This window comes from Podarcis liolepis (assembly GCF_965112155.1).
Source record: "Podarcis liolepis genome assembly, chromosome: 14".
Lineage (NCBI taxonomy): Eukaryota > Metazoa > Chordata > Lepidosauria > Squamata > Lacertidae > Podarcis > Podarcis liolepis.
The window spans coordinates 44139303-44164792 of NC_139569.1; the positions used below are offsets into that span (position 1 = coordinate 44139303).

Genomic DNA, 25490 nt, shown 5'->3' on the forward strand with positions numbered 1-25490 from the left:
ACCCCTGACCATTAGGTCCAGTCGTGACCGACTCTGGGGTTGCGGCGCTCATCTCGCTTTATTGGCCGAGGGAGCCGGCGTACAGTTTCCGGGTCATGTGGCCAGCATGACTAAGCTGCTTCTGGCAAACCAGAGCAGCGCACGGAAACGCCGTTTACCTTCCCACTGGAGCGGTACCTATTTATCTACTTGCACTCTGACGTGCTTTCGAACTGCTAGGTTGGCAGGAGCTGGGACCGAGCAACGGGAGCTCACCCCGTCGTGGGGATTCGAACCGCCAACCTTCTGATTGGCAAGTCCTAGGCTCTGTGGTTTAACCCACAGCGCCACCCGCGTCCCATTACACAAGATTTAATACGAATCCTTGCAAGACTACATGCATTTGGGATTATACCCTTTGCCCATCCATCTCCACTTTCAGCAGCAGCAATAAGAAACTTCTAATTATAGGAATCCTACATTGCTGTTGGAGAGGTAATTCAGAGCCCAGTCCTATGCATGCCTAATCAGAAGTGAATCCTACTGTTTTCAGTGGGACTCACTCCCTGATTAAGTGTGCTGGGATTGCAGCCATAGGGTGTATTGATGGAGGAGGTGGGGCTGGGGGGTGGTGTCTAAAGCAGGAATGGGAAACCTATGACCCTCCAGCAGCCGCTTGGACTCCAACTCCCATCAGCCCCAGCTTCCATGGACAATGTTGAAGGATGATGGGAGCTGGAGTCCCAACAGCATCTGAAGGGCTGCCAGTTCCCCAAGCCTGGTCTAAAAGCTTATCACGTTAAACGGGGCAGAACAGCACATGTAGAGAAATGTAACAATCCACCAACAAAGAGAAGTGTGATCAGGGAAGACGCTTATCAGCAAGTTCTGTGTTGCATCAAATGTAACGTCAAGATCTTGCAAGAATAAGTTCACACACGGTATAGCCTTGAGGCTTACGCTTAGAGAGTGAAGGCCTGGGGGAAGAATTTGAGTGGTTTCCCCTCCCCATTTTTACATCCTCAGCCCTTCACATCTTTCCTTAACATTGGTTACGGCTGAGTGCTTTGCTGCTCCCAATGTTGAGTTGACAGCTCCGGTCCTAACACCGCTTACCTGGGAGTAAGCTCCATTGTATTCCACAGGACTCCTGAGTGGACACAGTTAGGATTGCACTGTTAAGTAGGAGGGGGCTGATTTGCTTTCCTGCGAAGTTTGAATGCATGCTGGTTTGAAACAGTGGTGAAGATGATTGACTGTAGTCCGGAGTTAACAGTTTTATGGAGAGATCATCTGTTGTTGGCATCCATCTGTCTAGGGAGACAATGGAGGGGTGTGCCTTTGGGAGTGCAGTCACATTGTCGGAAGGTTACAGCACCTTCTGTGGCTGTAGAGACTGATATAGGAGAGACATGTTTTGTTGCAGCTGGGGCAGAAGATGATGTTCGGTTGTGCCTCTCTCTCTGCTCTTCCCAGAGGTCATTCCTTCTCTGGTCGCTGCTGTGGATGCATAATCTGACTTTGTCGCCAAGCACTGCCATTGTCTGTAAGGGATTCCCATATGGCAGCGTTAATGTTGCTAGCCTTTGTGTCATGGAGGAGATGATCTCCCAAGAGGCCTGGTGTCTGAAGGCAGCTTCCCTTAGAGCACGTCCTTATGGATCCTGCCATCTTCCCTTCTGTGGACATGGCAATGCCAGCATGGATGTCACCGAGACAGAAGTGTAAACATTCTGGGAATGTGGGCTTGGGAGAGCACATCTTTCAGACTCTGTCCTTTGAAGATGACCCGGAAACTACAACTAATCCAGAATGCGGCAGCTAGACTGGTGACTGGGAGCAGCTGCTGGGACCATATAACACCGGTCTTGAAAGACCTACACTGGCTCCCAGTACGTTTCCAAGCACAATTCAAAGTGTTGGTGCTGACCTTTAAAGCCCTAAACGGCCTCGGTCCAGTATACCTGAAGGAGCATCTCCACCCCCATCGTTCTGCCCGGACACTGAGATCCAGCGCCGAGGGCCTTCTGGCGGTTCCCTCATTGCGAGAAGTGAGGCTACAGGAAACCAGACAGAGGGCCTTCTCGGTAGTGGCGCCCGCCCTGTGAAATGCCCTCACACCAGATGCCAAAGAGAAAAACAACTACCAAACCTTTAGAAGACATCTGAAGGCAGAGCTGTTTAGGGAAGCCTTTAATGTTTGATAGGTTATTGTATTTTAGTGTTTTGTTGGAAGCCGCCCAGAGTGGCTGGGGAAACCCAGCCAGATGGGCGGGGAATAAATAATATATTATTATTATTATTATTATTATTATTATTATTATTATTATTATTATTTTATGTGCTTAGGTGTAACGTGGTAAACCAGTCTTGCTGTGTTTGGGGTGGAGGGCTCCTAATTCTGCTGAGTGGGGCTCTGCCCCCAAAATCCTGCCCTGACGGCACCTCTGGCTTAGAGAAAGGCAGCGGAGGGTGTTCCATTTGGTTGAATGCAGCACTGCCTCACCACCCTCAGCCTACCCCCAGCCAGGTCCTGCCTGCCTTCTTACTTCCAGCGGGGTGGGTGTGTCGCCTTGCCTTTATAAATCTCCGCAGGAAGGAGGTTATGGGCAGGGCGGAGGGGTAGATAACTGTTCGGAGCATGGATGGCCCAGGAATGCAATAAATTTTCTTTTGCTTATTTAAAATCTTTCTCAGCAGCTTTTCATCCTTATACAGTGGTACCTCGGGTTACATATGCTTCAGGTTACAGACTCCGCTAACCCAGAAATAGTACCTCGGGTTAAGAACTTTGCTTCAGGATGAGAACAGAAATCGTGCTCCGGCAGCGCGGCAGCAGCAGGAGGCCCCATTAGCTAAAGTGGTGCTTCAGGTTAAGAACAGTTTCAGGTTAAGAATAGACCTCCGGAACGAATTAAGTACTTAACCCGAGGTACCACTGTAATACATAATACGGCAATAAATCATACCGTCAGCCCCATTGCAGCCACCTTAATGAAATGCATTGCATTTCTTTCCTCCAAGAAGCAAACGTCGCCTCCACATTTCATGCTCACAACCACCCTGCGAGGTAGGTAAGGCAGAGAGAGAACGACTGGCCCAAAATTCACCCAGGAAGCAATTCTGGAAAAGCAGGCATTTGAACAAAGGTGTAGCAGTGTCGCTCCCCATCTCTAAGATGAGCTAGTTTATCCATGCCCACCCCCTTACAAAAAACAAAGACGAAACAAACGATCCTATTGGTTGGGTTTTTCGCCCACGGGTGTTTGTGGGCTCCTTGCTCACGACGCCTTCCCTCCCCGCGGGAGCGAGGGATTCCCATGGGCGTTGCCTGACTTTTCTGCAGGCGGCCGCCAGGTGGCGCTGCTCCTGCCTTCGCCGCCGCTTCAGCGTCCCGGGCGGGCGTCTAAGAAGCGGCTGCTGCTGCAGCAGCGTCTGGTTTCAAGGCGAGAAGGCGGCGGCGGGAGGGACGGGGCCGCTGGCTGGCTGTCGTCGGAGTGGTTGGGAGCTGCAAGAAGACCCGCCCCCAGCCCGGCAAGCCAGCGGCAGACGTGCTAACGTGGCTGGCCGAGTAGGGGGAGGCTGAGCTTTCGAGGGGGCGCACGCTAGGGGAGGGGGGTCCATGCTTTCCCTGGCCAGCTTTCCGGCTTCAGCGACCCCCTGAGTTTCGGGACTTGGGAGCCAAGGAGCAAAGGGAGTGGGGATTCCCCCCCCCCCAGGCAAACCTTGGCTCAGCCGTCTAGGGTCGCCCGCTCTCCCCGCTCTCCGTGCGCCCCGCGTCCCTTTCGGAGATGCAGAAGCTGCTGCAGCAGCTGCCCGCCAGCGCGGCCAACTTGGTGAAGTCCCAGCAGACGGGGGCGGCGGCGGGCGAGGAGGCCAAAAGCCCCGTCTTGGTGCCCGACGGCGCCCAGCAGAGTTGGTACAGCACCTTGGAAGGCGATGAATCCAGGCAGCTCAAGGCGCCCGAGCAAGACGCGGTCTCCCAGCACGAGAGCAGCCTCGACGGCAGCGTGGTGCAGCCGCTACGGTAGGGTGGGCTGCTGCCTTGGGGGGCGCGCTCCCCGCGCCTCCTCCGGCTAAACGGGCGAGGTTATCAGTCGCCGTCGTCGTCGTGAAGGGTGCTTTAAGGGATGCAAGGAGGCAAGCTCCTCCCCAGGAGGTTGCAAGGGGTAGGGAGCCCTTTGCAAGCTGGAGGCCGCATTCCCTCCTGAGCAACTTTCCAGGGGCCACATGCCTATGGGGGGGGGCAGGGACAGAGGCCAAAGTGGGCGGGACAATGAAAGTAAATTGTATCTGTGTTTTGGAGGCTGGTTTGTCTGCACTCTCTCACGCTTTTCTCAAAATCTCCATCTGGGAAAGCAAGAGGCACTTATCAGTGTTCAAGGACACATTCCAGCCAGGCAAAAACACTCAAGGAGGGTGCGAAGCAAGCCAGAGAGGCATGGGTGTAGGCAGGGGGGCAGCAGCCAAATCAAGTAGAGTGGACTCTCGGGTTGCGAATGTGATCTGTGCGGGATGCATGTTCGCAACCTGCAGCGTTCACAACCTGCAGAGGTGCATGCGCGGGTTGTGATTTGGTGCGCATGCGCAAGCACGATTTAGTGCTTCTGTGCATGTGCGACCGCTGAAACCCAGAAGTAACCCGTTCCGGTACTTCCGAGTTTCGGTGGTCCGTAACCCAGAAAAACGCAACCTGAAGTGTCTGTAACCCGAGGTATGACTGTAAATAAATAAAAATACTTAACTAACTGACCAGTTGCATCACAGATAACCTGCAATATAATGCCTGTCTCCCCTAAAATAAATTCTGGCTACGCCCATGCAGAGAGGGCTGCAAGTTTAGGAGAAGGTGAGGCATGGAGGGAGAGCTAGGTAGAAGGGCTTGGAGGGCTGCATTTTGCCCCAAGATTCCCCACCATTCATATAAAGCAGGGTTTCCCAAGCTTGGTTCTCCAGCTGTTTTTGGGACTACAACTCCCATCATCCCTAGCTAGCTGAACCAGTGGCCAGGGATGATGGGAGTTGTAGTCCAAAAACAGCTGGAGAAACTAATTCCTATCTTGCTATATGCTGCACTTCCATATATTCAGGGGCTGGAAACTTGTGGCCCTCCACATGTATGTCATTAGTCTTCAACTCCCATCAACCCCAGCTGGCATGGCCTGCAGTCAGGAATGATGGGAGTTGTAGTCCAACATCATCTGGTGGGCTAGTGGTTCCCCCTTCCCATTGCTAACCTCTCATTGAACTCAATGGGACTTCAAGCAGACATGCAAACCACCTTTTCAGTATTCAGGTGTTTCTGCAAAGGCATGGGCTGTTATTCCTCCCTTCTACTCTGTGAATGCTTAGGGGAGAGTAATTGTCAGTGTAGTAGCTACCGTATTTTTCGCTCTATAACACGCACCTGACCATAACACGCACGTAGTTTTTAGAGGAGGAAAATCCGTAGGCATGCCACCCATAGGCATTTCCTCCATAACACGCACAGACATTTCCCCTTACTTTTTAGGAGGAAAAAAGTGAGTGTTGTGGTGCAAAAAATACGGTATTTTGGGGTAGTTAGGGCTATCCCGCCCAGTTAAAGTAATGTTAATCAAGTAATTTTGTCAGCATTGAATGCACAAATTAAGATTTTTTGCTTATAAACAGAGGTTGTCATAATGGAGATGGACATAACATTACTAATGAGATGAGGGATAGAACAAAATTAAACTTTTTTTAAAACAACTTTGTTAAATTAGAGGGGTTAACCCAGAGAATACAATAATTACTGAGGCCACCTTAACCAATTATAGACTGAAAAGTCCATCGTACCAGTTTTTTTTGATACTAACTATTAACCATGTATAAATAAGATAAACAATATTTCTAAAGGGAGGGGGATGTACTTTGTGGTGCTAGCACTTCCCCCCCCCCCCCCGCTGCACCACCATGTATGCGTCTGATTCAGCAGGTAGCGTGTTGCAAGAATGGTTCTCCTATTTATTCACTAATGCCTCTAAATGCCCCTTGCTGTGTTTCACGAGTATGGGGAGTGCAGCTGTGCTGTACTCTTGCCCTGTTTGGTGGCTTCCCAGAGATATCTGCTTGACTACTGTGAGAGCAGTATGCTGGGGTCTTTGGTCTGATCCAGCAGGGGTAATCTTTAAGTTACCTTGTGCAGGAAGGAATGCAAGTTGCCATGTGTCTTCTGCAGTTCTTCTTAGTACTTGGATGAATACTTAAAAAAAAAGAAAACCCTCTTTGGTTAATTGAGCACACTTCTTTTAGTTGTTCAGAATATTTTGTATGTATTACATTTAGCTAATTCATTGACCAAGGCTGCAATATTCTGACCTCACTTACCCAAATGTAAGTCTTACTGTGAAAACTTGACTTCTGAGTAGAGGTGGTTAGGACTGCAGTCTAAAACTCTAATTCTGAAGTTGCTTAAAGGTAAAGGTAAAGGGACCCCTGACCATTAGGTCGTGGCCGACTCTGGGGTTGTGGCGCTCATCTCACTTTATTGGCCGAGGGAGCCAGCGTACAGCTTCTGGGTCACGTGGCCAGCATGACTGAGCCACTTCTGGCAAACCAGAGCAGCGCACGGAAACGCCGTTTACCCTCCCGTCGGAGTGGTACCTATTTATCTACTTGCACTTTGACGTGCTTTCGAACTGCTAGGTTGGCAGGAGCTTACAGGGGAGCAAATCCCATTTAACACTATGATTGACTTCTTGTTTTGTTTAATGTGTCATGGAAGGGTCCAGTTCCTGAATGTCTTAGCTACTTGGATTCCCCTATCTTCTACCAGCTTGGTTGGCTCTTACGACTGGAGAGATGCTTTGGCATGATGGGTCAAGCCTGGTAGAAGCTCCCTGTGGTCATCCAAAGCAGACATCAAAGGGAATACTTGGGGACCGCAGGCAGTGGTGCAATTGTAGACCAGGGTGAGGGACTGGATCCTTATCTCTGCCCACCCCAGGCAGGCCAAGTTTGAAATCAAACTTTACAGTGCTTTGCAGGCCCCATTGCAGCTCTAGCAAAGCCCTGAGCACCAGACTTTGTAAGCACCGACAATCAGCTTTAGACTGGACATGGTTTGACCAGGGTGGCCTTCCAGGCCAAATGGAGAGTCCCAATGAGGCCCGTGGGCTGGAGGTTGCCCACTACTGTTTTAGATCCTGGACTTAATGGTGGTATTGGGTGGGTGGGTAGCGCTCCTGAGATGGCAATGTGTATTACATGCTTCAAAATGTGAGCATGTGTTTGAAGGGTGTCCTTCTGCTCATTCTGCAGAGAGGGCCTCTGATCTTCTGTCCCAAAGTCCTATCCTGATGGTACCACTGGAGGCATATATAGAAAGAGTGACTGAAACGCAACTGGAATGCTTTTGCATAGATGTGGCAGAAGCTGAGTCCTACCGGCCGGCCAGTGTTGTGCTTCCTCCATGGCTGGGGAGATAACCTGTAGCCTCCTCCTAAGGATGCCAGCTGGCTATGCATGATCTCAGCCTGGAGTTTAATGCCTGGCATGGACATGTTTCTGAAATGCCTGGCATTGATGTTGCTGTGGCAACTGCCTCTGAGCCATGGGTTCTTTTTCAGGCTGCTGTGAATAAATTCCGGAGGGGGATAAATATTTCACAGGCTGCTGTGGGTTTGGATTCCTTTTGTGCAAGCGGTTTGCCAGGATCGAGTTTCTCTCCCTGCCTCTGTTCCTTTGTGTCTTTGCTCCTTCAGTCTCTGCTGGAGGAAGGGAGGCTTCCTCTGGGAAGCAGAGTCTGGGGGAACTCTATGGTACGCTAGTGAGCTGTGGCCCTATGAGGAGGAGTGGGGATAGGGCTCAGAAGCCCTGCCCCATGCATGTGTGGACGTAGCTGGGCTTCCTTTCTCAATTGGCTTTGCCAAAGACTTTGTTCGTTGACCCTCCTGTGAAAAGGGCAGATTCCATGTTAGGGGTCATTAGGAAAGGAATTGAAAATAAAACTTTCAATATCATAATGCCATTATACAAATCTAAGGTACGACCACAACTGGAACATTGTGTACAGTTCTGTTGTGTTTTTTTTAATATGATATTTATTGAAAATTTTTGTTGTTTTTTTTTTATAAAATTTTTTATTGCGTTCCTTTTCATAGGTTCACAAATTAGTTTACATAGCAACATGCAAGAAACATTTTTTTTTATATATAAAGAAAAATAAAAAAAAATAAAAAAAGAAAATTAAATATATTACACATCATGTTTCATAAAATTTACTTTCTTTTGGACCTCCCCACATCTTCCCAACATTGCATTCATTGTTCTAACCTGATCAGCAATTTGTTACCTTGTTTCATAACTTATTGTATCTTTAACTTTATTATGTTACCAATTTCGAAAGTTTGTAGTTTACTTTTGGTACCTTCACAATAAACATAATATATTGTTTCAAATTTGTTTCCTTTTCTTTTTTTTTTATCTAGGCTTATTTTATCCTTTGCTTAAATAGATTGCGGAAGCGTGACGTTTCCTAATCATGCACAATCTTAACATTCAAACAACTTATAATATTTTTGCAAATAATCCTTGAATTTTTTCCAGTCCTCCTCTATTGTTTCTTCGGTCAGATCTCGAATTCTGCCAGTCATTTCTGCCAACTCCATGTAGTCCAACAACTGTGTCTGCCAGTCCTCCAGTGTGGGTAAATCTGGTGTCTTCCAGTACTTTGCGATAAGAATCCTTGCTGCTGTTGTCGCATACATAAACAGAGTTCTGTCCTTCTTTAACACCTTCCGGTCCACCATGCCCAGCAGAAAGGCCTCTGGTTTCTTAAGAAAGGTATATTTAAATACCTTTTTCAACTCATTGTATATCATTTCCCAGAAGGCCTTTACTTTCGGGCAGGTCCACCAGAGGTGAAAGAGTGTCCCTTCTTCCTCCTTACATTTCCAACACTTATTGTCAGACAGGTGGTATATTTTAGCCAACTTGACTGGGGTCATGTACCACCGGTATACCATTTTCATAATGTTCTCTTTCAAGGCACTACATGCCGTGAATTTCATACCGGTGTTCCATAACCTTTCCCAGTCCTCAGACATAATGTTATGTCCTACATCCTGTGCCCATTTTATCATAGCCGATTTAACTGTCTCATCCTGTGTATTCCATTTAAGCAGCAAGTTATACATTCTCGAAAGTACCTTAGTTTTGGGTTCTAATAACTCCGTCTCTAGTTTCGATTTCTCCACCTGGAAACCAACTTTTTTATCCATTTTGAAAACCTCTTGCATTTGAGCATAATGTAGCCAGTCTCGCACCTTATTTTTTAATTTGTCTTGGCTTTGGAGCTTCCAGTTGTCTCCAACTCTTTCAATTAATTCCCAATATTTTGGCCAATAGGCCTCCATATTGGGCCTTTTTTTGGAAACTTTGGCTTCCACTGGTGATAACCACCTCGGGGTTTTACTTTCTAGTAAATCCTTGTACTTCATCCATACAGCAAATATTGATTTTCTGACAATATGGTTTTTGAACAATTTATGAACCTTTGCCTTGTCATACCACAAGTATGCATGCCAACCATAAACATTGTCAAACCCTTCCAGGTCTAGGACATCAGTGTTTTCCAACAAGAACCAATCCTTCAACCAGCAGAAGGCTGCAGCTTCATAATACAACCTTAAGTCCGGCAGGGCAAACCCCCCTCTTTCTTTTGAGTCAGTTAGTATTTTAAATTTTATTCGGGGCTTTTTGCCCTGCCAGACAAACTTGGATATATCCCTCTGCCACTTTCCAAAACATTCCATTCTGTCCACGACCTGTAGAGTTTGAAATAAAAATAACATTTTTGGCAAAACACACATCTTTATAGCTGCGATTCGGCCTGACAAGGTAAGTTTCAATCTTGCCCATATATCCAAATCCTTTTTGATTTCCAACCAGCATTTTTCATAATTATCTTTAAATAAATTTAAATTTTTGGTGGACAAAAATACCCCCAGGTACTTCACTTTTTTCACCACACTTAACTCTGTTTCTTTCTGATACCCCTCTGTCTCTGTAGGTGTCAAATTTTTAACCAAAACCTTAGTTTTTTGTTTATTAAGCTTGAATCCCGCCACCCGACCAAACTCCGAGATAAGTTCAAGAACTTTTTTTGTGCTAGATTCTGGCTCCTGTAATGTCAAGACTAGGTCATCTGCGAAAGCTTTCAGTTTGTATTGTTTCGCTCCGACCACTATACCCTGCACCAACCGGTCCTCTCTGATCATATTCAGCAATACCTCCAGGACAGAAATAAATAACAGAGGAGATAGGGGGCACCCCTGTCGTGTCCCTTTTTCAATTTTGAGTTCCTCCGACACCACATTATTCACTATCAGTTTGGCTTTTTGTTCTGAGTAGATTGCTTCTACTCCATTTTCAAACCCCCTTCCCACTCCCATCCCTTTCAGGTTTTTCTTCATAAACCTCCAAGAAATGTTGTCAAATGCTTTCTCCGCATCAATAAAAATTAAAGCAGCCCTTGTGTTCCTAATTCTCAAAAGCTCCAATATGTCAATAATGTTCCTGGTATTGTCCGACATATGTCTACCAGGGAGAAAACCTGCTTGGTCCTTATGAATTACTTCATTTAATACTTTTTTAAATCTATTTGCTAAAATGTCTGCAAATATTTTGTAATCCACATTCAGGAGTGAGATGGGACGATAGTTCTTAAGCTGGGTCTTTTCCATTTCCGACTTTGGAATCAATGTGATGAATGCTTCTTTCCACGTTTCCGGTGCCCTCTTCCCCTCCATAATCTGGTTGCAAACCTCCAGTAATGGTTGTATCAAAAAGTCCTTCAAAGTCTTATAATATTTGGAGGTGAGCCCGTCCGGGCCTGGAGATTTGCCGAGTTGCATATTTCGAATGGCACCTTCAATTTCCTGTTGGGTTATTTTACTGTTGAGAATTACTCTTTGGTCTTGACTTATTTTAGTTAGCCCATTTGTTCTCAGAAATTGGTCTATTTCCGATTCTTTTTGAAATTACAAAGAGAAAACAAAGCAGAAAAAGAAAATAGAAAAAACAAAAAAAAACCCACATTCAAAAAACAAAAATACACCGCACACAAACAAAAATAAGTCCATCATTCTCGAATCCCCATGTCTCATCACCTTCTTTCTTAGACCTCCTCCTCCTCCCTTTTTTTGTATCCTGGTTATTAATTATGCAGCAAATCCTTTCCATATTTCATAGTATTCTGTCATTACGTTACCTTAATCTATTTTCATCTTATCGTATAGAAAACCTTGAAAACTTAAAACTTAGATCTTATTTTTACTGACTTCTCACAACCATAATATTCTTGCCTAATTCTTTAAACATTTCTGCTAGTGTTTTCATCTGCTTACAGTGGTCCCTTAGATAAATTTTTAAAAATTCCCATTCTTTGTTGAAGTTTTGATCTTCGTGGTTCCTGAACTTTGCGTTCAGCCTTTCCATTTCAGCACAGTCCAACAGCTTAATTTGCCATTCCTCTCTGGTAGGGACTTTATCTTCTTTCCATCTCTGAGCTAGTAGTATCCTTGCGGCTGTTGTCGCATGCATAAAAAGTCTTTTCTGCTCCTTTGGAATATCAGTACCCACAATTCCTAATAAAAAAGCTTCTGGGTTTTTTTTTTACAAAAGTTTTTAAAAACATTTCCCCCCCCCCCATTTAATTATGTGAGGGAAGAGTATGGTTGCTCACAAGTAAACAGCCAGGACTCTGACCTGCCTTTTTACAGGTTTTATTTGGTGCAAACTACGTACAGTGCAGACACCCAAAGTTCATGTCTCCCTCAGTTGCTAGCAGATTCCGAGAGTGGGCTTTTCCTGTCTCCCCCCCCCCCCCAGCATAAGAACCTCGACACGCCCAGTCTCCACCTTTTTCCGTTATGCTTGACACTCCTGCCAAAACTAGGCAACGGAAGTTGCATCTCTGCGTCCCTTTTTGCCTCCCTGGGATCGGTGCTGGGGCTCTCAGATAAGTCTGTGAGCCTTTGCCTCCCCTCTCCCCATCTTTCTTCTTCCATTTCGCCTGAGGCTTCGCTGACACCAGTCTCTGACAAAGTGTTGTTGTTGTTATTGTTTAGTCGTGTCCAACTCTTTGTGACCCCATGGACCAGAGCATGCCAGGCACTTCTGTCCTCCACTGCCTCCCACAGTTTGATCAAACTCCTGCTGGTAGCTTCAAGAACACCATCCAACCATCTCGTCCTCTGCCGTCCCCTTCTCCTTGTGCCCTCCATCTTTCCCAACATCAGGGTCTTTTCCAGGGAGTCTTCTCTTCTCATGAGGTGGCCAAAGTCTCGGAGCCTCAGCTTCAGGATCTGTCCTTCCAGTGAGCACTCAGGCCTGATTTCCTTAAGAATGGAAACGTTTGATCTTCTTGCAGTCCATGGGACTCTCAAGAGTCTCCTCCAGCACCATAATTCAAAAGCATCAATTCTTCGGCGATCAGCCTTCTTTCTGGTCCAGCTCTCACTTCCATACATCACTACTGGGAAAACCATAGCTTTTACTATACGGACCTTTGTTGGCAAGGTGATGTCTCTACTTTTTAAGATGCTGTCTAGGTTTGTCATCACTTTCCTCCCAAGAAGCAGGCGTCTTTTAATTTCGTGACTGCTTTCACCATCTGCAGTGATCATGGAGCCCAAGAAAGTAAAATCTCTTACTGCCTCCATTTCTTCCCCTTCTATTTGCCAGGAGGTGATGAGCCCAGTGGCCATGATCTTCGTTTTTTTTATCATGTTTGGTCAAAACTCTCCACTATGACCTGTTCATCTTGGGTGCCCTGCTCGGCATAGTTCATAGCTTCTCTGAGTTATTCAAGCCCCTTCCCCTCGGCAAGGCAGCGATCCATGAAGGGGGACAAAGTGTTACTGCTGATCAAAGTGGGAGGCTCTCTGTATGTTCCTACCTCCCTCCCCCCTCTTGATGGCAGTCCCCTGACTCATTATATATGATTTCTGGGATCCTGCAGGCTCTTCTTAATTTCTTACATTAGAGTGTTATTGTGCTTGAATCCTGCATGCACATGGTCTGCCACTCTGAAAACAAGATGCTGGACTGGATTGGGTCACTAGCCTGATCCAGGAAGGCTCTTCTGAAGTTCTTATGGAGCTCTTATACAGAGAGATGGATCTGCCTTGGAATTCAGTAATGCAAGGAGTGCTATGCCAAAGACCCATTTAGTCCACCATCCTATTCTCACCAGTTGCCTGTGCGATACCCACAAACAGGACCTGAGTGCAATATTAGCATGGGCACTTTTGGATTTGTTAGGGTTCTGGTCATTTCTCTTCCCCCGGTCCCAGATCAGTCCCCCTGCCCTGGGAGAGAGAAAGGGAAAGGGTACCATATATACACTTCGCTTTTCCAGCAGATCTGGATCAAAGTTGAATCCAGTAGAACCAGTCTGAGCCTTGAGGAGTTCATAGAGCTGAAAGAGGAAGTGAAAAACTTCCTCCTTCAACTTTTATGTACTTTTTGAGGGAGAAAAAGATAACCACCCTTAGTGCCTCATAACTAAGAGGTAATTGTGTGGGTTGTGGTGGATCTGAGGCTTTGTGTCTGTTGGAGGAAGACCTCAAGGAGACCCTTGCACTGTGTGGCAACCTCTCCATGTTTCTCACTGCTCTTCAGGTATCTGGAAAAGTGGTCTCCAACTTACGGAAGCATCTGCATGCTTACCTGGGAGTGAGCCATATTGAACTCAGTGGAATTTTTATTTCTTTTAGTAGGATGGTGCTGCAAATCTGCTAGCCTTAAAAGCGGCTCTAGATCCTGCAACAGTGAGCACCACTACTGCCTCCCTGGAACGTATCTGTGCCCATGGCATGATTTTTCTGTATGTTTTGCAGACACGATGACCTGAAGGAGATGCTGGACAGCAACAAAGATTCTCTGAAGCTCGAGGCCATGAAGCGGATTGTAGCGGTAAGTTCCCCGCTTGCGACTGGCTACGGCGTGAGAATAGGGAATTGTACTCTTGGGGTGAAACCTGGAACAACCAACCGAGTTTTGCTACTGACAGTCTTTGCTGTGCATGCTCTCTCAGTGCTTGGTGAAAGGGCCCTGCCATCCACTTGTACAGTGGTACCTCGGTTCTCAAATGGCTTGGCTCCCAAACAAATCGGCTCCCGAACGCCGCAAACCCGGAAGTAAGTGTTCCGGTTTGCGAACATTTTTTGGAAGCTGAATGTCCAACGCAGCTTCTGCTTGTCTGCAGGAAGCTCCTGCAGCCAGTCAGAAGCTGCAACTTGGTTTTCGAATGGTTCCGGGAGTTAAACAGACTCCCGGAATGGATTAAGTTTGACAACCAAGGTGCCGCTGTATTAGGCCCTGGCACCAATGCCTGCAGTGTTGCCCTGGCACTTAATAGGTTGTCTGTTCCTTGTGCACAGCTGTGAGCACCACTCCCCGCCCCGCCCAATACTCTGAGGCCTCGATCCTGAGAGTCAAACCAGACAAACTATTAGCAATTGTTCACATTTCAAAAAAAGTAATTGGCAGCTGTGGAGGGCCCACTTAAACACACACATTTGCACACTTGCTGACTGAGTGAATAATGCCAGGTCCAGAGGCCCAATTTGTGCCGTCTTCGCTATGCATTTAAAGCAGGGTCTTACTACTTTAAACAGTCACGGCTTCCCCCGTCTACGGGAGAAGAAAAAGCTAAGGACTAAACCCCACACAAATCCAGATTGAAGTCCCTAAGAAGGTTGGATGGCGCCTTGTACGCCTCCTTCCAGCGACTCTTGCAGCCAAGCTGGTGCCAAAGGTATTGCCTTGCTTTCCTCTGGACCACATGAGTGAGGCCAAGAGAGGGGACTTCTTGTCTGGGCAGCCCAGGACCTCCAGCCACAGGCCTGTGTCCCAGAGAGGTCACTTCAGTGCTGCTAACACAGCAAAAACCTCCTCCAAAGAATCCTGGGAACTGTGGTTTGTTAAGGTTGCTGACAGTTGTTAGGTGACCCTGTGCCTCTCACGCAGTTCCAGTTCCCAGAGTGGTTTCACAGTTTAGTTGCATTTCCTAGGGAACTCTGGAATTGTAGCTGTGGGAGGGGGGAATTGGGATCTCCTAACAACTTCCAGCATGCTTAGCAAACTACAGTTCCCAGGGTTATTTAGGGGGATGAGACTGCTTTAAATACAGAGTTCCGATGGGCCCCTCCTTTGAACCATAGGATTTTTGAATTGAAAGGTCCACAGTCATCTGGTTCAGCTAAGTGCAGGAGTTTTGTAACTCAAGAGACAGATGGTCGTCACATCTGTGGTTCAGCAAAGGAGAGGGGGGGGGGAAAGTTTGGATTTGATACCCCGCTTTATCACTACCCGAAGGAGTCTCAAAGCGGCTAACATTCTCCTTTCCCTTCCTCCCCCACAACAAACACTCTGTGAGGTGAGTGGGGCTGAGAGACTTCAGAGAAGTGTGACTAGCCCAAGGTCACCTCAGCAGCTGCATGTGGAGCAGCGGGGACGCGAACCCGGTTCACCAGATTACGAGTCTACCACTCTTAACCACTACACCACACTGGCTCTCCTCAAAATGAGGAGAACCCACTCCTCATTTTGTTTTGACTTTCCAGGCCCCATCAGCAACCTGTCCTTTCCCTGAATTTTACGGGGGTTCTCTTAGAGAGGAACACCTAACCGCTGTAATTTTAATGGGCTGCTTGGGAGGTCAGGAATAGCAGTGGGCGATGTGCAGTTTGATGTGTTTCCTACCATAAAGATACTGGAAGTGACAGGGCACCAGTGTACACATGGGAGGGGTGGTAGCAACTGACCAATTAAAAGTGGGGGTTCTTAGTTCAGATTTCTTGACTAGCTACCCCGCTGCTGTTTCTCCTCTCCCAGATGATTGCACGAGGCAAGAATGCATCCGATCTCTTCCCAGCTGTGGTAAAAAATGTGGCTTGCAAGAATATAGAGGTAAGCTTCTGTTGTTGCTGTTGATATTATTTTCCTTTCTTTTTATATGCTGCTCAATGCTAAAATAGGCAAAATATCATACAATCCTTTGCAGACAACGGCAGCAGCCTGGGGCAGTTTCCCCAGGTCTTTCTCTGCAGTGGCTGCTTTTAGCTTGTACAGATATTCTGGAAGAACATGGGGCCCTCTTAACATTGTTGGACTCCATCAGTCTAGATAAGTCTAGATAAGACTTTTCCTAATCTAGGGTGACTAGAGAACAGCTATCCAGCCCACAAGAGACTTTTAATGCATTGATTTCTGTGCAACAGAGGGACTCTCAGAGAACTGCTGTGGTTTCCTGGAAAGAAGGTTGCCGGGTAATTTGAGCTGGAATAGCAGGGATTGGGAATGTGTGTCCCTCCAGATATTGCTGGACTACAGCTCCCATGGGTCATGCTGGCTGGGGCTGATGGGAGATGGAATCCAGCCACATCCTGAAGGCTACAGACTCCATGTGATATAATGTCATGGCTTAGAATGGGAGCAACAAGCCAAGAAGTCCCTGGTTCAGTTCCCCATCCCCACTCCTGTCCAATCTATAATGCTTGCCCTACCCTCACAGTGTTGTTTTACAGATTGCTGAGATCATGTACTAAGATTTAATATAGGGCTGAGTCCTGAGGGAACATCTCTTTCCCACCCCCACTCCAACATTTAAGATTGACTAATGTGTCTCTGCTTAAAATCTCATATTGCATGGAGGGTGACCCACTCCTCTTTGTGACAGCCCCAGAACTCATAGGAAGTCCATTGGGTCCTTCCCTTTTGTCTTTAGTTATTTCTATTGCTGGTTCTAATCGTTTTGAATTTCTTTTTGTGTTCTGTTAATTACTATGGAAAATGCATGTAAATAGATTGTGATTCAGTTGTCTTCTATTTATCTTTATGCACCTTTTGGAAATTAGTACAGTCATACCTTGGGTTACAGACACTTCAGGTTGCATTTTTTTGGTTTACAGACCCGCCGAAACCCAGAAGTACCGGAATGGGTTACTTCCGGGTTTCGGCGGTCGCACATGTGCAGAAGCGCTAGATTGCACTTTGCGCAGAAGCGCTGAATAGCAACCTGTGCGTGCGCAGACGTGGTGTTGCAGGTTGCAAACTCTGCGGGTTGCGAATGTGCCTCCTGCACGGATCACATTCGCAATTCGAGCGTCCACTGTAAATAAAAAAGGAAGAAGTGTTTTGTTTTAGAAGTGCCATTTCCATCCCCGTACAGACAAGGTGACCAGCCACTCTCCTCCTAGGCATTGAAAGTGATTCCAGAGTGCAACCATGTTGGGCGCTATAATAGATGGTCTTGAGGAAAGTGTGCCACAAAGGATTCTGGGAGAAATCCACTCTCCTGGAGTGCTTTTTCAATGGCCGGACATTGCTTATAGTGCTAAATTGAGAGTGGGACACTGTGGTCCTCCAGATGCTCTCGAACTTCGTTCCCATCATCCTGACCTTTGACCATTGTGGATTTTGCTTATTTTCCTCTTCCCTCCCTTTTCCAGGCCAATGGAAGGTGCCTTGCTGTACCAGCACTTCCTCCTTGCTGTCACCCAGAAAGCCTTCATTGTAGAGTTGGCAGGGGGGAACTGGTGGCTTGCTTAGTTCTAACTAAGGATGCTTTTCCTCTGGCAGGTGAAGAAGCTTGTGTATGTTTACCTGGTCCGATACGCAGAGGAACAGCAAGATTTGGCCCTGCTCTCCATCTCTACCTTCCAGAGAGGACTCAAGGTTGGATGCTTTTGGGGGGGGAGGCAGAGTCTAAGCTTTGCTTTTGTCATTGAGAGTTGCTCTAGGGTGGAGCGAATATATGACAGACTTCTCAAACTGCTTCCTGAGGTCCAAAGTGGGCACTTTCCATCTTGCAAATAGCAGGAGGTGGGGAGCTTGATTGGGTGTGTGACAGGGCAAAGGCTTCATGCCCCCCCTACAGTGGAGGCTGGTCCATTTGGATGAATGGAGCACTGCCCCATTTACCTCACTCTGCCTTCCTCCAGGCCCTACCTGCCTGCCTTCTTACTACCTGGGCAACTCAAGATCCAGGTCAATTTCAAATAGTTATTTAGAGAGATAGCTGGATTGCCTATGCTTGTCAGCTTCCCCTTCCTAAGTCTTGGTAGTTTTCTTCAGCAGGAAGAAGAATGGGACCAAACTAGAATCAGTTGATTCTGCTGGTCATTGACTCTAGCGCCACCTACTGTTGACCTCCCTTTTGCCCCACCTCTCCCAATGGCCGCTAGTCATCGCTGCCCTGCTCCCAGCTATTGTTTAGTTTTCATTTTTACAAAAGGCTGCTATACAGTGCCAAGCTCCATGGCAAACTTCACATCTAGTTTGATCATTAGATTATTCTGTGTTTTCAGAGGGTAACCTCCCCTTGCCCCCGCCCCCAAACATGTAACATTTCCTCTTTGCCAAGATGGCCAAACTAGGCTTCCTAAGATGCTGCTCTTTTTGTGAGTCGGGTTTTAATCTTCTACAACCATCGTTGCCAAAGGAGACTTGGGAGTTTGTCTGTGTGTCTCAGTTGACAAGCTCAGGTTTCCTGCTGGGATATAAATCAACCAGGCACGGCTGAGTTTGACCGAAGGGAACATGACACTTGCGAACAGAAGGAGAGACCTCATGAAAGAGATCTGGAGGAAAGGGGTCTTCTTGATGTTGCTGGACTATTTTACATTGAACTGGCTCCCATGTAGTTTGAGAGAGTTCCTTGTGAATATAGAAACACAGAAAGCTGCTTTGCACAGAGTCAACTCTTGGTTCATCTAGCACAGTTTTGTCTACACTGACTGGCCGTGGCTCTCCAGGGTTTCAGGCAAGACTCTCTTTCAACCCTACCTAGAGATGGGCTTTCTGCATGCAGGGCAGATGTTCTGCCACAGAATGAATGAATATTTACTGCTAAAAGCTATAAGCCGTCACAATTGGTCACACCGCATAGGATACAAATAATTGATTTAAAACTGAACAACAGCAAAGCAAGCATACAAAAATGCAAAAATCACTCTTGCATAAGTTTAGGATCATTGGACAGCAAAGGGTTCCACATCTCTGGTCTAATGTAAGGAGACGGCAAGAGGAGGAACCAAGCTTAAAAAAGGTAAAGGGACCCCTGTCCATTAGGTCCAGTCATGGCCGACTCTGGGGTTGCGGCGCTCATCTCGCTTTATTGGCCGAGGGAGCCGGCATACAGCTTCCGGGTCATGTGACCAGCATGATTAAGCCGCTACTGGCAAGCCAGAGCAGCGCACGGAAACGGCGTTTACCTTCCTGCCGGAGCGGTACCTATTTATCTACTTGCACTTTGATGTGCTTTTGAACTGCTAGGTTGGCAGGAGCAGGGACTGAGCAACGGGAGCTCACCCTGTTGCGGGGATTCGAACCACCGACCTTCTGATCGGCAAGTCCTAGGCTCTGTGGTTTAACCCACAGCACCACCCACGTCCCTAGCTGTATGTAAAATACAGCTTAGTGGTTTTATTCTTTTGCCTCCCTAGCAAGGAGTTGTCTCTCCCAGGAACAGATGGTGTTGTGGCTTAGGGACGAGGAACCTCTGACCTTTCAGCTGCTGCTGAACTACAATTCCCATCAGGCACGGCAAGCATGGCCAGTGTCCACAGGTTGATGGGAATTGCAGCTGAGCAACCTCGGAAGAGCCAGGAGTTCCCCGCACCGCCTGTAGATTTATTGGGATGGAGGTTATCCTGAACCCCTTCCTGGTGGAAAAAGTCTGCTAGGCTTCAGTGCCTGATGCAAACCTCCTCTTTGCCGCAGGATCCCAATCAGCTGATCCGAGCCAGTGCCCTCCGCGTTCTCTCCAGCATCCGTGTGCCCATTATTGTGCCCATCATGATGCTAGCCATCAAGGAGGCGGCTTCTGACATGTCCCCCTATGTACGCAAAACGGCGGCTCATGCCATCCCCAAGCTGTACAGGTAAGTGGGAGCCTCTTCCTTTCACTTTTTCCAGCCTCCTTTTAAGGCCCCGGAACCCAGACTGCCTTTACAGACTTGCAGAACCTTCATTCATTTGTGCTATTGCAAAGTGAAAGCAGCATGCTGTGTTTGCATGCTGGAATTCCATGGTGCCTTTTCCTTTTCCTAAAGCTCCTTTTGCACTATTTCTTAACTAAGGTAAAGGTAAAGGGACCTCTGACCATTAGGTCCAGTCGCAGACGACTCTGGGGTTGCGGCGCTCATCTCACTTTATTGGCTGAGGGAGCCGGCGTACAGCTTCCGGGTCATGTGGCCAGCATGACTAAGCCCCTTCTGGCGAACCAGAGCAGTGCACAGAAACGCCGTTTACCTTCCCGCTGGAGTGGTACCTATTTATCTACTTGCACTTTGACGTGCTTTCGAACTGCTAGGTTGGCAGGAGCAGGGACCGAGCAACGGGAGCTCACCCCGTCGTGGGGATTCAAACCGCCAACCTTCTGATTGGCAAGTCCTAGGCTCTGTGGTTTAACCCACAGCATCACTCACAACCTCCTAATTCCTGTTGCTCAGGAATTGTAAACAAACAAACAAAATCAAGTGCAGTTTTTAATGATTCAGTTTGACTTCCTGATTCAAAATGGCATCCAGTTGTATCCAAACATAGAGGAAAATCTGCTCCTTCATCCCAGGAGCCATCATGCAAAATCTGGTTATGATACATTTGGTTGGTTGGCATCCGTCTGTCTCGGGAGACAATGGAATAGTATGCCTTTGAGGGTGAAGTCAAACTGTTGGAGACTAACATCGCCTGCTGTGGCTGTAGAGGAGACAGTTTTGTTGTGCGGACGCATGTGTACCATGGCGTTCCTGCTTTCTGCGCTTCAACCTTACGAGTTGGAAAGCTAGACGATAACTCCATTATTTTCTCTCCAGCAGGCTATAGGATACGCCTTCCTCCACCCCCAGAGACAACTAAATCGAGTGCCACCTCGTGACTGAAGGTTATAATAACACTTATTGACACTGATTTTGTCTTTCTTCTTTTCAGCCTTGATTCAGACCAAAAGGACCAGTTAATAGAGGTCATCGAAAAACTTCTGTCAGATAAAACAACTGTGAGTAAGCAGGGCATATCTGAACCATTTTTTTTATTTGGGTGGGGGTGAACACATTGATTTAAAAAGCACTAAAACCCACAAAGGTCTTGTCACACCTTAAAGACCAACCAATTTATTATGGCATACATTTTTGTAGACTAGAGTCAAATGCAATTCTCTAACCCAGCAATGGGGAATCTGTTGCCCTCCAGATTTTGGACTACAACTCCCATCACCCTTTACTGGCTGGGGCTGATGGGAGTTGGAGTCCCAACAAAGACTGCAGAGTTTCATGTTCCCTTTCCTTGGTTTAGTTCATGAAAACCATAGTAAATATGTTGTTTTTTAAGCTGCTGCAAGACTCCTTTTGTAGATTTTCCTGCAACTAACCCACCCCACAACTACCCCATGGAATTGTTATTATTTTGGGATCTCTTTCCTCCAACTACTCCCATCTCCCCAGTACTTAAGGCTGTTGCTTAATTTTCTAAGCAGGCTGGCAAAGTTTAGCCTGTGAAGGGCTGGGTGAGGTGCAAAGATGCTGCACCTTGCCTATTCATCCTATTTTTTACTGTTGATTTGTTGCCAGCTTGGCACCTGCGTTTCCATGCCAGGTGGGGGATCATCCTTTCAGTGGCCCAGATCCTAGGTCTGCAAACCCTCTCCTTTTGGGGTTGCATGAGCCCCACACAGTCTCTGCATTGGTGCACCTCATTTTCTCCTCTTTGTTTTTTTTATATATAATTTTTTATTAAATTTTCTGTTTTACAATTTAAAATACTCATTTTACATCCTTAAGATATCCATGACTTCCCTTCTTCTCTTTCCATGGTTCATTTTACATATCATAAATCCCTGCGTATTTTACAAAAACTATACCATTCAGTATTCCATTATTACAGCCATCAAAACTTATTTACGCTGCTGAATTTATCTTAATGCTGCCAGCGTTTTCAGCTGCACATAATTATTTCCCATATATTCAATACAGTCATACCTTGGGTTGAAGTTGCTTCAGGTTGAGCATTTTCAGGTTGCGCTCCACGGCGACCCAGAAGTAACGGAACACGTTACTTCTGGGTTTTGCCGCTTGCACATGTGCAGACACTCAAAATGACATCACGCGCATGTGCAGAAGCGGGGAATCATGACCTGCACATGCGCAGACGTGGGTTGCATTCTGCTCTGGATGCGAACGGGGCTCTGAAATGGATCCCATTCGCATCCAGAGGTACCACTGTAAATGTTTTCCGATCTTCTTTAAACGTCTGTTGTTCTTGTTCTCTTATTCTATATGTGAAGTCTGCAAGTTGTGCATATTCCGTCAGCTTAAGTTGCCATTTTTCTTTGGTTGGGACCTCACTCGCTTTCGGTTTTGGGGCTAACAAAACACGGGCTGCAGTAGTGGCATACGTAAATAACCTTTTCTCCTCTTTGTGTTTCCCTTGGCCAGCTGGTGGCTGGCAGTGTTGTGATGGCCTTCGAGGAAGTCTGCCCCGAGCGCATTGACCTCATCCACAAGAACTACCGCAAGCTGTGCAACCTGCTGATTGATGTGGAGGAGTGGGGCCAGGTGGTGATCATCAACATGCTGACGCGTTATGCTCGTACCCAGTTCCTCAGCCCCAACCAAAACGTGAGTGGAGCAGATAGGAGAGAAGCCTGTGCGTTCGCTTGCCTGGGTTCTGGAGATAAGCTATCCTGAATCTGGGGCATGGATGTTGTAGCTCAGAAGGCCACAAGTGCAGCCCTTGGTTATATTCAGCAGGTGGCATTTTCTATACACAGATACATTTTTTTTGGAGGGGGAAAGCTAATAGCTCAGTGGTAGAACATTGCATGCATAAGGTCCATAATCCCCGGCTTCTCCAGGCAGGGCTGGGAGAATCACCTGCCTGAATGCCTGGAAAGGTGCTTCCAGTCAGTGTAGACAGTACTTTTTACTATTACTATTTTATTTATGATTTTTCAATTTCATACATTTCAATAATTTTATGATCATTTTAACATTTCAGAACTTGACTTCCTTCCCCGTCTTTCTGAGGTTCCTTAGGTTTATTTTTAATAATTTCTGCACATCCAAATTAACTTAATTTGCTCATTTAGTCATCTACTTTAAGTATATACTCTTATAAAACTGCAGGTTATTACAATAATCCTGCCAATATTCTTATCTGTTTACCGTTTATTTGTAAATATTAAAGAAACCATTTCCATTCTTTTATAAAAAAACGTTTGTTACAGTCATACCTTGGGTTACAAATGCTGCGAGTTACGTGTTTTCGGGTTGCGGACAATGCCAAACCTGGAAGTACCAGAACGGGTTACTTCCGGGTTTCGGCACTCAGGCATACGCAGAAGCTCAAAATGACGTCATGTGCAGAAGCACTGAATTGCGTCACATGCATGCGCAGACACGGCCCTTCTGGCTGTGAACACTGCAGGTTGTAAACATGCCTCCTGCACGGATCATGTTCGCAACCCGAGGTATGACTGTATTTTGATTTCTTATTTTTGTAATTTCTACATATTCCATAGGTTTTTGTATCCATTCTTCTTTTGCTGGTATTTCTTCTTCCATTTTTGGCCGTGCCCTTTTCACCATATTTTGCAGTGCCCTTTTCACCATATTCTGGGAATGGGGCGGTAAAATAAATAAATAAGCAAAGTGGCACGATCTGCGCTGGTGCCTCTGTGATGTAGAGTTACCATATTTTTCTATGTATAACATGCCCCTGTGTAGAAGACAGCCCCTATTTTGGGGGACTACAATTTAAGAAAATGGGGGAAGATGGCCCAGAGTTTTGGGGGAGGATTGCCCAGAGTTTCTGAGCTTTTTTTGGTGGGGGGACGACCAACAAAAATCATTCCCACAACTGAAAAATGCGGCCAAGAACACGCAATGCCGAAACCGCCAAGTGTCTGCCCACTCGCAACTAGCAGCCGAAAATCGCACACCCAGTTGTCACAGCGGCAGCCAATCGAAAACAGCCCTTGCCGCAGCCACCAATCACTAACCCAATCACCGCTCACAAGCTCCTCCTTGCGGCTGCAACCAATCGCCTGTCCCCTTTCTGCACTACCCATGTATAAGACGACCCCTGATTTTGAACATTATTTTAGAGCAAAAAAACCTCATCTAATACATGGAAAAGTACGGTAACTGTTATACCACTGTTTCAACTCTAGGTGGCAGTTACAATAAAGCTGTCCCCTCTGTTAACCAACCATTTTTGGCCTGGCCTCTTCTCTGAAACTACTCTGCGTGGGGCTACCTTTGAAGGTGGCCTGGAAACTACAACCTAATCCAGAATGCGGCAGCTAGACTGGTGACTGGGGGCGGCCGCCAAGACCACATAACACCGGTCTTGAAAGACCTACATTGGCTCCCAGTACGTTTCCAAGCACAATTCAAAGTGTTGGTGCTGACCTTTCAAGCCCTAAACGGCCTCGGTCCAGTATACCTGAAGGAGCGTCTCCACCCCCATCGTTCTGCCTGGATGCTGAGGTCCAGCACCGAGGGCCTTCTGGCGGTTCCCTCACTGCGAGAAGCAAAGCTACAGGGAACCAGGCAGAGGGCCTTCTTGGTAGTGGCGCCCGCCCTGTGGAATGCGCTCCCATCAGATGTCAAAGAGAAAAACAATACCTGACATTCAGAAGACATCTGAAGGCAGCCCTGTTCAGGGGAGTTTTTAATGCGTGACATTTTAGTATATTTTTGGTCTTCGTTGGAAGCTGCCCAGAGTGGCTGGGGAAACCCAGCCAGATGGGCAGGGTACAAATAATTGATGATGATGATGATGATGATGAAATATCCTGACAGCCTCCTCTCCTTCCCTTGTGCCTGGCAGGAGTCCCTCCTGGAAGAGAGCTCCGAGAAAGCTTTTTACGGTTCCGAAGAGGAAGACTCCAAGGACGACAAAGCAGAGCCGGCGTCCTTGGTGAAGCGCAAGCCGTACGTCATGGACCCCGACCACCGCCTGCTTCTGCGCAACACCAAGCCCCTGCTGCAGAGTCGCAATGCTGCGGTGAGAACCACCCTCTCTAGCACCCCCCAGTGCTTCCCCTGCAGGGAGGCAGAATTCCTTAGGAACGACAGCTCCCCTTGCCACCACGATCTCTGAAATGGGTGCAGGCAACCCATCTCTCCCCAAGTACAAGCGAGGAAAGCCCACCACCCCATGTGCAGATTTGCATACAATTTGCATATGGTAATTGATATGTATAGATGCATGTTGTGCATGCTCAGCTACTCTGTAAGAAAAGTTTTCAAAAAAGGGGGGAAGGGGCAAAAGGTCTTTGGCCCAGTGCAGATGACCTGGGGCTTGGAACAGTGCCCCCTAGTGGTGGATTTTATTTTATTCACTTAAAAGCATACATATCCTGCTTAATCTCTGTGGTTTACACAGAGCCTAGGACTTGCCGATCAGAAGGTCGGGAGTTCGAATCCCCGCGGCGGGGTGAGCTCCCGTTGCTTGGTCCCTGCTCCTACCAACCTAGC

At 47.1% G+C, this 25490-nt stretch overlaps 1 protein-coding gene across 1 annotated transcript in view; it reads left to right on the top strand.

Annotated features, from left to right (window-relative positions):
• Positions 1-3421: 3421 nt before the first annotated feature.
• AP3B2 (adaptor related protein complex 3 subunit beta 2) overlaps positions 3422-25490 on the top strand; it is a 59743-nt gene continuing 37674 nt past the window's right edge. Inside the window, exons 1-8 of the mRNA XM_083476191.1 lie at positions 3422-4006; positions 13845-13920; positions 15844-15918; positions 17590-17685; positions 19732-19892; positions 20941-21007; positions 22443-22625; positions 24841-25017. Of these exons, the coding sequence (XP_083332317.1) occupies positions 3771-4006; positions 13845-13920; positions 15844-15918; positions 17590-17685; positions 19732-19892; positions 20941-21007; positions 22443-22625; positions 24841-25017 (1071 nt within the window). The 5' untranslated portion in view covers positions 3422-3770. The remainder of the gene's footprint in view (positions 4007-13844; positions 13921-15843; positions 15919-17589; positions 17686-19731; positions 19893-20940; positions 21008-22442; positions 22626-24840; positions 25018-25490) is intronic.